At 44.4% G+C, this 12963-nt stretch overlaps 1 protein-coding gene across 1 annotated transcript; it reads left to right on the top strand.

Moving 5' to 3' along the window:
* Window positions 1–2726: 2726 nt before the first annotated feature.
* On the top strand, window positions 2727–9087 carry barhl1b (BarH-like homeobox 1b). Its single transcript, XM_019893632.1, has 3 exons — window positions 2727–3638; window positions 6730–6952; window positions 7677–9087. The coding sequence occupies exons 1-3, from the start codon at window positions 3185–3187 to the stop codon at window positions 7990–7992; spliced, it is 993 nt and encodes a 330-aa protein (XP_019749191.1). The 5' UTR covers window positions 2727–3184; the 3' UTR covers window positions 7993–9087.
* The last annotated feature ends 3876 nt before the right edge of the window (window positions 9088–12963 follow it).

Genomic DNA, 12963 nt, shown 5'->3' with positions numbered 1-12963 from the left:
CCCGCCCCCTCCTCCCCGGGCCACCCCCCCCCACCCATCCTTTTCCTCTTCCTCTCGCCCCCCTCTACCTCCTTTCGTCTCCCTCTCCAGGAGAAGGGGCTCCGTCTCTGCCGCAAATTACCGACACAAAACGAAGGTGGTGGCGGCACTGCCGGTCCAGGGCCCCCGTCAGCATTAATGAGCCAATGAAGCTTTATTTGGTCCGCGTGCATGCGCTAAATTCTTTCTTGTGTGACAGCTGACTGGGAAATGTGACTGTTAACCTTATAAAAGATTCAGTGGGTTCTCATTATTTTCTGTCAACTCCACTACCTGATGGCGTTAAGGTGCACTATTTGCATCCCTGACTGGTTCAGGTTTACATCACCACATCCGCACTGAACACTCCCCCCACCCCCACATACACACACTCACTCTTATTTGTTTGTTTGTTGAGAGAAGTCATCTTTTACACACACGCACCCTCAAAAAGACACGCGTTTCTTGATGTTCCTAAACCGTAGAAATGCCAAAGTTTATTCAAAGACGACAAAGCATATTACAAAGCCTATCTGGGCAGTGTTTTAAGAGGAACAAGGGAAGGAAAAACAGCAGCGCATCTCACTTGCTTCTCCACAAAAAGAAGCAAGCTTCGAGAGGCCCAGCAGGCCTTATTAGAAGAGCTTACGGCCACGTTTCCACTAACTGCGAAAGACAAAACAAAGTCCTGATGTACGATCAAAACTGACAGTCCAGTGGATGGAGGAAATCCACCTGGTGCTCAAGTTTTTAATTTGCTTCCAATCTCATAAATAAGAACAATGGTTGTTCATACTTTGATAAGAGAACTGTTATTCTAGCCAGAAGAGACACAATCCCAGCTAAAGTGAAACGAGTGCCAAAGATATTGTTGGGAATAAAGGAGTGGCTATAACACTGTCTACTGTCTTACTTTTTTCCTTTTTTTTTTGCGCAGTGTAGCAAATCTGAAGAATTACGAAACATTTAAGTCTTTATTAATATAAAAGCATTTGTTGGCTGTGACTTTAGCTTGATTTGTTGTTTCCGTGCATTTGTTATTCAGGCAAATATTTGAAACGCTGATGTTTTATATTCCATCCATCCATCCATTTTCTGAACCGCTTTATCCTCACAAGGGTCGCGGGGTATGCTGGAGCCTATCCCAGCTGTCTTCGGGGAGTAGGCGGGGGACACCCTGAACCGATTGCCAGCCAATCGCATGGCACACGCGTTTTATATTTCTAACGTAATCAATTCAATCTCATTATCGTGTTTTTACAACTCCACGATGTTCAAAAGAAAAAAAAAGGAAAAAGTTAAGTCAACTCAAAATTTGAAGGCAACAATGATTAACATTTGAAGTATTCAACAAAACATTCAAAAAATATTTCACCAAAAAGAAGTAAGAGTTTACAAAACTAATTGGCCCTTGATGTTCCTCAACTTATCAAATTATCTTGAAGCAAGCAAGCTTGCTTTGTTTTGCTGGCTATTTCCATCTGTGTCAATCATTTGTTTTTGAAAGTTGTTTCAACTTAAATGACTGTTTGAGCCTCCTCCAAAAATCAATGTACGGGCAAGAAGCCCAAAAAGGGCTGCGGTGACGACAAGCATTAAACCACGGCTTCTTTTCATGAGAAAGCCACACAGCCTGCAAGGCAGGCAGGGTGTGTGCTGCCTGATATCAGCCTGGTCCCCGCCTCACTTGTGACAGCTTGCAACCGTGATGGGACCCCATGGGAGCCAGGAGCGGATTCACTAACCTGCCGGTGTCTGGGACCGACGCGCGCTTCCAATCTGGTGGTCACATGGTGTGTGTGTGTGTGTGTGTGTGTGTGTGTGTGTGTGTGTGTGTGTGTGTGTGTGTTCAATTATTAGGGGCTGTTGAGGCCGTCGAGGGGCAAACTGTTGTGCACCGTGTAGTTAAAAGTGCGCACAATGGTTTTGCATGCCTGTTAAGGCGAAAGGAGCGCACAATGGCAACTGGCTTGCCTTGAAGTTTGGCTTCATGCTGGTGCAGATTGTTGCCAATTAGCAGGGACTATTAGAAGGGTTATTGTGCTTTAAATGCTGACAGCAAGACGGCGAGGCCTTGGTGGTTATTTTAAAAAAATAAAACTTTTTTTTTTTTTTGAGTGCCAGTATTTTTAATACAACGAATAAAAACATGAGACCACGGTGTTTATTCAACATAATTCCAAATGCAAGATTGAATTATTTAATAATGTATCGAGACAAGAAGGCATCGAGAAAACAATCCCCACTCAGCATGAATAAATAACACAAACGAATTTATTTCTGACTTCTTGGGAAGCTTCGCTTATTTTTCTTTATTTCTTTATTGTATATCTGATGTTTCGCCATCAACATATACCGTAGTTTGAAATGATGATAAAAATTGGGGGGGGGGGGGGGAAGCCGATGCGCGGAGGAAGCAAAAAGCCCGCATCCAAAAGCGGTTGCTCGTAATAACCCCATTAGAAGCCTCATCAATGATGTAATGAAAGCAAACAGTGTGAAAATTGCCCGTAAACACTCGGATCCGAGTCTCCTGATGAATCCACTGTCTCTTTTATCAAAGTGAGGATGAGCCCGGTAGGGGACGTCAGAAGGAGGGGCTGCTGGGGGCGTGCGGGGGTGGGGTGGGGGTGTGGGGGGGTCCAGCGTCAGCCAATCAAGGCGTGTCACAGGGGACTCACGTGGAGCAGACGTTCTTAAAACCTATCGCTGGCGACTTTTCCTCAACTTCCATTTTTCACCACTTCCTCCCTTCTCGCTTTAGTTGGGCCTATTCAAGCCACTTTGCTGCAATTCGGCGCATCCGCACGCGTCCGCTGTCCACTCCACCTGCTCCGTGCGTTCAGCCGGCTCAAGAATGAGACGAGTTGACCCGCTGTTGCATCTGGTGCCTGTCCATGGTGCTGAACCGGCTTCGTGAGTCTTTTTTTTTATTTTCTTCCTCCGGCTCCAGGCGTGAAATCGTCCGAGTTGTGCGTGATCCTAGAAATCCAACTGGACGCCCGAACTGGATGGACGACGCCAGGGACTTCTTAGGATATCATATGGTTATATGATTATTTGATTTTCTCATGCAAGGACGTTTGTCGGATCGCAGCGAAGAAATTTAAACTTGGCCCAAACACCAAATGGTAGTTTGAGGAGCACCGCCCCACGGGTCAAGACGATGGAGGCGTCCGGAAACGGCTCCAGTTTCGGCATCGACTCGCTGCTCTCCCACAGGCCCGGAAGCCCGCTGTCCAAAGGGGACGGCCTGGCGGGGGAGTGCCGCTCGCCTCTGGAGTTTAGCCCGAGATCCGACGTGGAGAGCGGCTGCTCGTCGCCGCCCTCACCCAGGCGGGAGTGCGCCGACGAGCTGGCCCCGAGGTCCGGACACGGCGTCGGCCTGCCGCCTCACCTGCAGCACGGCCCCGGGATCTCGGCGGGCCCCCAGCAGAGGACCATGACCTCGTCCTTCCTCATCAGAGACATTCTGGCGGACTGTAAGCCGCTGGCCGCCTGCGCGCCTTACTCCAGTAACGGACAACCCACGCAGGAGGCCGGCAGACTGGCCGCCAAGATTGCGGACGACTTCATGGAGAAAATCCACAGCAATTCGTCGTCGGACAGCGAATATAAAGGTGAGAACGCACACGCGTGCTGAATGCTGAAATTGTTGCTGTTTGTCAAGCGCAGACAAAATAAAATCACCACTCGGCTGCTTCATCGCTCCATGCGTTTCGTTTGTTTACAGTTTCTGTCTGTATTCTTAATGAAAAAACAAGAAATTCGTCAAAATCGAGTTTCTTTTTTTTTTTATTTATTTTTTTTAACTTGGACATAAAATGAAACACCACAATTGGACAGGCTATTATAAAAAACGGCATATTGCAAAGACGGATGAGCAGTTAATTAAACAAGCTGAAACGAAATATATTTTCGGGGACTATATTACAAATGTAATTTTTGCTCAAATTTGAACATGTTCAGGATGTCAAAGATGATCATCAATTTGACACATGATCAATCGTTTACTTCATGCAAGGGGCGTGGCTGCGGTGACATTTTAATTGAAAATACTGCGTTTCACAAATTAATACAAAAAGGAATAACAGAAGAGTTGCACCTTTTCGAAACGGTTTTTTTGTCAAAGCGACAGGCTCCTGTTTTTTTAGTCATAAAAAAACTCGCGTTTTTTTGGGTATGCGGAAACAAAAAAAATAACAAATTACACTGGGATTTATGATCACTCTTATTTATAGTACTGTAATTCTTCTGTGTCATTTTTCACCATGTTTATAGAATCAGCTGGGCAAAATGGGGGGCCGGGGGGGGGTCTTGATTGGAATATCCAGATAAAATCACGAAAGCTCGATCTGATTCCAATCATCATGTCAGCCGTAACAGACATGTCACCTACACGCACTGCACTTCATTGGAACGACGCGTGGAATCATGTCCACTGCTCTGCAGGCTACACTGCAAGCGCGGCGGGCCCCCAGCAGAGGACCATGACCTCGTCCTTCCTCATCAGAGACATTCTGGCGGACTGTAAGCCGCTGGCCGCCTGCGCGCCTTACTCCAGTAACGGACAACCCACGCAGGAGGCCGGCAGACTGGCCGCCAAGATTGCGGACGACTTCATGGAGAAAATCCACAGCAATTCGTCGTCGGACAGCGAATATAAAGGTGAGAACGCACACGCGTGCTGAATGCTGAAATTGTTGCTGTTTGTCAAGCGCAGACAAAATAAAATCACCACTCGGCTGCTTCATCGCTCCATGCGTTTCGTTTGTTTACAGTTTCTGTCTGTATTCTTAATGAAAAAACAAGAAATTCGTCAAAATCGAGTTTCTTTTTTTTTTTATTTATTTTTTTTAACTTGGACATAAAATGAAACACCACAATTGGACAGGCTATTATAAAAAACGGCATATTGCAAAGACGGATGAGCAGTTAATTAAACAAGCTGAAACGAAATATATTTTCGGGGACTATATTACAAATGTAATTTTTGCTCAAATTTGAACATGTTCAGGATGTCAAAGATGATCATCAATTTGACACATGATCAATCGTTTACTTCATGCAAGGGGCGTGGCTGCGGTGACATTTTAATTGAAAATACTGCGTTTCACAAATTAATACAAAAAGGAATAACAGAAGAGTTGCACCTTTTCGAAACGGTTTTTTTGTCAAAGCGACAGGCTCCTGTTTTTTTAGTCATAAAAAAACTCGCGTTTTTTTGGGTATGCGGAAACAAAAAAAATAACAAATTACACTGGGATTTATGATCACTCTTATTTATAGTACTGTAATTCTTCTGTGTCATTTTTCACCATGTTTATAGAATCAGCTGGGCAAAATGGGGGGCCGGGGGGGGGTCTTGATTGGAATATCCAGATAAAATCACGAAAGCTCGATCTGATTCCAATCATCATGTCAGCCGTAACAGACATGTCACCTACACGCACTGCACTTCATTGGAACGACGCGTGGAATCATGTCCACTGCTCTGCAGGCTACACTGCAATTAGAATCTCACACATACACACACACACACACACACACACACACACACACACACACACACACGCACGCACGCACGCACGCACGCACGCACGCACGCACGCATGTAAAAAGATACATCGGAAAATGACATTCCGAAGTGGGGGCATTTCAGGTTAACAAAAGTAATGCGTCGATATGAGCAAGTCATTCCGAGAATGATGCGGGTCGCATTCTGGAATTGTGGCCGTCATCTTGAGTGGCGATCACGTCTAAAATGTATTTGTGTGCCGATTGATGGCAGAAGCCCTCGCCACGCGAGCTTTTGCTTCCCCACCATGAAGCTTATTCCTCCTGCAGTATATCAGGGAAATTTGATACAATTTGTCCGCGCCACTAATCACATTTGTTGGCATCAAGGCCGAGCGGCTCTTGATTCCCACTCATTTCCACGCTCGTGTGAAGTTGACGCGGACCCGCCCGTCCTTTCCCTGGTGACTCAATTAGTCGGATTATTGTGTTCCTGCTTGCTTTTCACCACCCAAAAAAGACGAGGGCCTTTTTTTTTGTCTCTTTCTTTTTGTGTGTTAAAATCAAAGTGCTCGCCTTGACATGACTCCACGCAGGAGGGGGGAGCTGATGCCCCCCCCCCCCCCTAAGAAAAAAAACATTGAAGGCTGCATGCCTTTCGGAAGGGCATTTCATTCCATGTTCCGAAGTTAATATACATTTGCTCAAGGACTACCACAAAATAAAAATGCTGGTCTCCAGAAATCGGTCACACGCTAGGTTGAGTATTAATGAAGTTTACCAACATTAAAAATCAAAACTACAGCGAGATGTCATTTTGATTTGATCCTCCCACACATAAGAATGTTCCATTTAAAATATATGACGCGCGCAGAATTGACACGCAAACGCAGTTAACTGGAGGACCGAACAGCATATGTGCAAGATAAATAATTTGCTCACCCCAAAACTGCAATTCAACGTTAATGTCTAAGGAGTACAGAACCGCTGCAATGCATGTGTGGGCTGAAATATCAAAATATGAATAGACAAGGAAAAATCCAGTTGCAATGATGATGACAATAGAGTTCTCAAATTTCATGCGTATCCAAATATTTTCTAATAATAAAAAAAAAAACACTTTTCAGTCCAATAAAACAATCAACATTTTAGATTTTGATGCATCTTCCGTGTTTGTGTGCCGTTGGCCACCAGTGAAAGAGGAGGGGGACAGGGAGATCTCCAGCAGCAGAGACAGCCCCCAAGTCCGGCTCAAGAAACCCCGAAAAGCCCGCACGGCCTTCACCGACCACCAACTGGCGCAACTGGAGCGCAGCTTTGAGCGCCAAAAGTATCTGAGCGTGCAGGACCGGATGGAACTGGCCGCCTCCCTCAACCTTACCGACACGCAAGTCAAGACCTGGTACCAGAACCGAAGGTAGGAGCGGCTCATTTGGCTGGACAAAAAATACACCATAGTGTTAAAAAAGAAAAATGAAAACGTTGCTTGGACTCAAAACGTTACGTTGGGTATTTCGATTAAATTTTATTTCAAGTTTTGCTGTTCACAGCAAAGAATTGGGGTTTACAGAACATTTGCTCCTTTTATTGAACCCCAATTTAAAGCCCAACTTGCTTGCTTTAGCTAAGCATGTCCGTCATGAATATTTCCAAGTTGTTCAAAACTAAATGACTGTTTTAGGTCTCCGTGCTTGTTAATTTCCAGAAAACGAGTGGGGCGTGACACTTGATATGATTTGATGTTTTCATAAATGCGAAAATAGCTTTTCCGCCATATGCGCTAGTTTGAGCATCAATTTGTCCGCGCAGCTTCGACTCCGGGGCATCTAAATGTCATCAATAAATACAAAAACAACATTTTGACCTCTGAATAATGCATGATTTGCATGTGTGTGTATCAATAATTCAAAGAAACCGCTATATCTCCTCAATTATCTGCAATATGAATTATTCACCTGCGCCGAGTGCACGCCGACGTCGTTGGGTGTGAATGCACGAGGCAGTTTGACGCGTTTAACCACAGGGAAAGAAAGAAAGGAAGAAAGTATAGTAGCCCCGCCTTTGAATTGACCAGTTTGGCGTTTTTGAATGAAGAGAAGTGCAAGAGCAGCGTACAACTTTTCTCGTGTTTGTTGTCGTAGGACCAAATGGAAGCGTCAGACGGCGGTGGGACTGGAACTGTTGGCGGAGGCGGGGAACTACTCAGCCCTGCAAAGGATGTTCCCGTCACCCTACTTCTACCCACAGAGCCTAGTGTCCAACCTGGACCCGGGGGCGGCGCTCTACCTGTACAGGGGCCCCTCGGCGCCGCCGCCAAGCCTGCAGAGGCCCCTGATGCCCCGCATCTTGCTGCACGGCCTGCAGGGTGGCAGCGAGCCGCCGCCGCCGCCACCCCCGCCGCCGCCGCCTCTGCCCCCAATGTCGGCTGTGCTCTCCCGGCCGACCCAGCAGCGGTGAGCCGGAGTTGCGGACCGAAAGCAAATTAACACACGCACGCGAATACAAAGTCGAAAGAAGAGCGAACTCGTTCGGAGCTTTGGCGCCGTGAATCGGAGACGTGGAGTGGAAGGAACTTTGCACCCGGTGGTGGAAGCATCTCTTCTATTTGGGGGGACTAATTTAAGGCTTATTTATATTTCGGTGTAAATTAAAGGCTCTAACTTATGTATTTATTGGATTTTTTTCTGTATTTTTAAACTATGTTCGCAACGTTTTACATGCTGATTCTTTCGTTCTACTAAATGCCTCCCTCGCCTCTGTTGTTGTTGCTGTTGATGCTTTTTAAAAATCATAATTTGGTTCTTATCATTGCGACGACCCGGACGGAGTGCATCCATCTATCATTATAATTTTAATATTTTCGTTCTTGGAAATTATTCATTTGACTCGATCTGTAAAAAAAAATGTAAATAAGAATATTTTACATGGCATTGGACAGAGCCTTTTTTTCCTTTTTCTTCAATCGGTACAGCGTGTCCGAATATAATTTGCAGGTGGTAAATTCGGCATAAATCAATATTTCGAGATGCTTTCTTTTATAGGTGGGATTTTAGCTGAAAGTCAAATGCCAATTAATTTATTTACAATTTTTGCCTATGACACGCTTTCCTCGTATTATTATTTTTATTTATTATTATTATTATTATAATTGTTATTATTTTTAAATTAGCACTTCCAACAACTGAGGGCCCCCAAAGGATGGGAGCCGGGTGCACTGCTAGTACAAGCAGCCTGTTGATTGCTTGAGCTGTATTTCAACAGACATTGTGATTTGTTTTTTTCATTTTTATTTTTTTAATATTAGTTCATATGAAGCCGTGCTAACTTAACTGGTCTCCTCTCTCCTGGTGCAAAAAAAAAAACAAAAATCAAAAACAAAAACAAAAAAAGTAACATTGCAGATGCAAGCTTGTGGAGTGGTTCTCGTTTCTCTTCCGTTCCTTGAGTTCCTTCTTGGTGAAATTTACAGCAAGCGGTATATAAGATGGGCCATTTGATGTAAGAAAAAACAAATAATTTTTATAAATGTGGAAATAAAAGTCTTTGATTTAATCGTGTGATTACACTTATTTAGCGGGACTATTTTCTAAACTGCGTGTCCACATGCGGAACTCTTAAGTGCAACAAAGTCAGTCAAACACATTCATAAAAAGATTTCCTCAACTCCATAAAATGAGAACAATAATGCAACAAAGCATGAACATTTCCTCTGCGTGTTAATCAGAATTATATTCAATTGTTTAGGTCTCATTAGTTTGCAGCTATGGTTACATACAAGGCAATATAAAAAATCATTTCAACACACTGGGACACGTTTCAGGAATTAAAAAGGCCAACTACCAAGAACGTCCGAAATATAAATACACACGCTTTGAAATTGAGGAGGCTCCAGCCTTCCGATCCATTTTTTTTAAAATCAAGCGGGACTCACGTCAGCGTGGACGAGCAAAAGCGCAGGTCCAATTAAACTTCCGTTCAAAATAGACTTGTGGGAGAGAAATGGAGTCAAAAACGGCCCTTTGCCCATCACCTCTTTCGCGTCTGCCTGAGTGCGTTCAAGAAGGTGGCGAAGGGGTCGGCTCTGCTTTCACATCACCTTTCCTCACTGCAGACGGCCACATTCAACAGACCAATATAAAAGCATTCATTGGGTTTTCTTTTTCTCTCCCCGAATAAATGCTTGCATATGTCAATTTGTAATATGGGAGTTATACGTTTTAAAGATTTGAATAAAAAATGACTTATTTTACGACACCTACAATATCTGCACGTTGAAATAAAACGAACATGTTTTTTTAAGTTCCTCTGATTCTGTTTTTTTTTTTTTTAAAGATAAATAGCGAAATCTGAAAGCCTGTTAATTTGTCTCTGGTGTCTTAATTGTCTGTATATCAGGACGCCTGCACAGAATATACACTGTTAAAAAAATAAGTTGGGTGAAATCAAAAATTCAAGGAAACCAAATTCGAGGTTGGGTAATTCCACAAAATATCTGACGTTTTGCTGTGGTGAAAATTCCCGTATTTTCAGCCAAGAAATACGAGTTTCCGGAAGTCATTCTCCCTTGTATTGCTCCCCAACATCAAGCTATAACTCAGCAAAGTGTTTGTCAGCTTTCTTGGTTGCACGAACTAACATTGTTTCCATGAACGTCATTAATTTATATTGTTAAGTTGTTCCAACTGAAATTACTGCTTTAGCACCCCCAGGAAAAAAAACAAAAAAAAAAAACTTTTTTCACAGTGCAGGGACGTGCCCGGTTCATCCATCCCATCTTCCTTGGCTATCTGCACTTGCCTAAATTAACAGCAGCACTGCACGCACCACCATCAACAATGCACACCAGCTGAAACACTGTCATGTGCGCAATTGTTTAAGTGTCCTAAATGATCCCATTTGGAAATTGATTGTTTCCATCCTCCCCTTGGTGGAGGCTGTTGGATGCTAGCTGCTGCTCCAAGCCCGGCCCAACAGCTGCTGGGCGGCCTTGGAGCTGACTGCAGGCCGGGGATCGGCGTGCAGGGGACAGCTGGTCAGCGCTACCGCGACCCCCCTCCGCCTTCCCCCACCATCATCCTTGTTCTTCCTCCAGCCTGATCCTGCGCGCGCGCGCACACACACACACACACACACACACACACACACACACACACACACACACACACACACACACACACACACACACACGCATATAAGCCCGCAAAGTATCCCCGACTTCTTTTGGAGGTCAAATCAGTTCAGATGCTGACGGGTGAGCCGATGTTACCGATGAGAACAAAAGACTTGATAGGTTTTAATTGAAAGTCGATAATGGCTTCGAGAGGGGCAGCCCCCCCGCTGTCGTGCGCGCATGGCACCTGTTCTGCGGGGGCTCTCGCAGGCACTTAGCGGTCGTCCGCGGACTGGCCACCGTGAAATATCAGACTGACGGCCTGATAACTGGCGCGTTTATGAAGCGGAAAATTGCATTAAAAATACAGTGACGGCTTGGCCTGCGTGAACGGGAGGGGCGGGTCGCAATGAAACACCTCCCAACTTGCCAAAAGATCATTAAAGTCCCATCAGAGCGATCCGTGTCTGATTCACATAATGACCAATAAAAGGTCATTCTTGAAAATCTACAGCAAGGAGGGGAAAAAAAGCCCCGCGTGTCTTGTTGGGTGACTTTATTTTTTATTTTTTCTTCTTTTCTTTGCATGTGAAAGGCTGGTACTAAATCCCTCAGCTCTTCCCACGGATTGTCCTCGGCTCAGGGTTAATGAAGTGCGGATCGGGGGTTCGTTGAGCTCCCGACATGTGGCGGCTTGGGGGTGGGAGGGTGGGGGGCGGTGGACAAGAATGAAAGAGCCCAAGGATCAGCGACTTTTCTGAATCCCGAGGATTCCTAATCACAATGATAAAAAACACTGAAAAAAAGCCGTTCAATAAAATACAATCTGGTGTTAAAATGTTACCATAGTGGCCCAATAAGACAAACCCAATGTACATCGTTTAGGAACACAAAGAAAAACTTTTTATTCAAATTATCAATAATCAATTTCCACACATTTGTGTTGAGAATAATAAAAAGGCTGTTAAAGCACGATGCCATTTACAATGCCATAATTTAAGAATATGAGTTCAATGTGATCATGTTCAAGTTACACATGACAGTGCCACTGAAAATTGAGCAGCTGTTCGCGATCAATTAGGATTTTTTTAAAATTTCATTGCAAATGTCCCCATTGTTGGACTACTAAAAGTTTTCTGATTGGATTGTGTATGAGTACCTAATTTATTGGCCAGTATATTTGAATGCACCTTTTTTAATGTCCTGCAGATGAAATCCGTGGAGCCTTTTGCCTGTTTATAACATGCCCTTGACCTTTGAAAATAAGGTGATGCCATGCACAATTTCAAAAGTACACCTCGATTTGTAATTTTTAAAAGTAGGATTACCAGTCAGCAATTTTCACAAATCAAATCCCGATAACCATATTCCTTGGTGACCCTCTGAACGGAGCCACTGCTGACACCAAAACAAAAGACTCCAGTATAAGTTCTTTAAGATGAAAATGAAACAAATATCTAATGTGCTTCCACATAGACTGAAACATAATGGTTCAATTTTGGCATCATCATGCATTTTTCCCCAATAAATGTATTTGAAAGCTCTTCAACACGATTCAGAAGATTGAAAACAAGAAGAGAAGCTCAGTGGTAGACACGGCGAGCTTCAAGAAGATGAAGGAGATGATGAAGCAGAAGCAAGTGGAAATGATGGCAGAGCCAGAGAGGCCCATCCTTGCCTGGAGGTACATCGGCCTGTGAGGAGCTCGGTGAGACTTGCAGACTGCAGGCGAGGTAACCCCACTAATCATTGGGCCAATATGACGGGCTGCAACTACAACTTGGGTCAGGGGCGCGGGGATTGACATCCCAATCTGGGCAAATAATGAAAGCTTTCCTCTCGGCTCAGACGGGGGCTTGCGGATGGAACGGGGAGGCGGGAGAGGAGTAATGGAGGAGGACCTGCTGCTTCACAGACCTGAAATCACTCGTTTTTCAGATGGACTAGAATCGTAGCGATGGCGACTCGGAGCGTCATTTTCATAAATGGAAGACCAAAAGACAGCCACCATAGAGGATTCAAAGTATTTGATTTACAAGTGACGATATATTGCTTGAAGCAAAAAGCCGTCCAAGCCTAAATCTAAAAGCCAAACAACAGCCTAGCAGGGTATTGGTGCGACAATTCAATATGCATCCTGATATATGTGAGGTGCGATACGATTTATTTTAAAGAGGAATGATTCGATTTGGTTCGTTTCAGTGGGATTCGCATCGATACAGCTAAGCTGGAGACGGTATGATGCAATGAGTTTCTTGTACAATCAGAATGAACTTGTCAATATTGAAAATGTGGCACACCCTTCAAAGATGTATTTT

This window comes from Hippocampus comes, unplaced genomic scaffold (assembly GCF_001891065.2).
Source record: "Hippocampus comes isolate QL1 unplaced genomic scaffold, H_comes_QL1_v1.1 scaffold123, whole genome shotgun sequence".
NCBI lineage: Eukaryota > Metazoa > Chordata > Actinopteri > Syngnathiformes > Syngnathidae > Hippocampus > Hippocampus comes.
Note: the sequence above shows the minus strand (reverse complement) of the source record. Positions and strands in the feature narration are given on the sequence as shown.

Excerpts from the sequence above, each read along its gene's own strand:
- barhl1b (XM_019893632.1), top strand. The coding sequence starts at position 3,185 with ATGGAGGCGTCCGGAAACGGCTCCAGTTTCGGCATCGACTCGCTGCTC. Across the intron at positions 3,639-6,729 it reads GTCGGACAGCGAATATAAAG|TGAAAGAGGAGGGGGACAGG; the intron begins GTGAGAACGCAC and ends GTTGGCCACCAG. Across the intron at positions 6,953-7,676 it reads ACCTGGTACCAGAACCGAAG|GACCAAATGGAAGCGTCAGA; the intron begins GTAGGAGCGGCT and ends TTGTTGTCGTAG.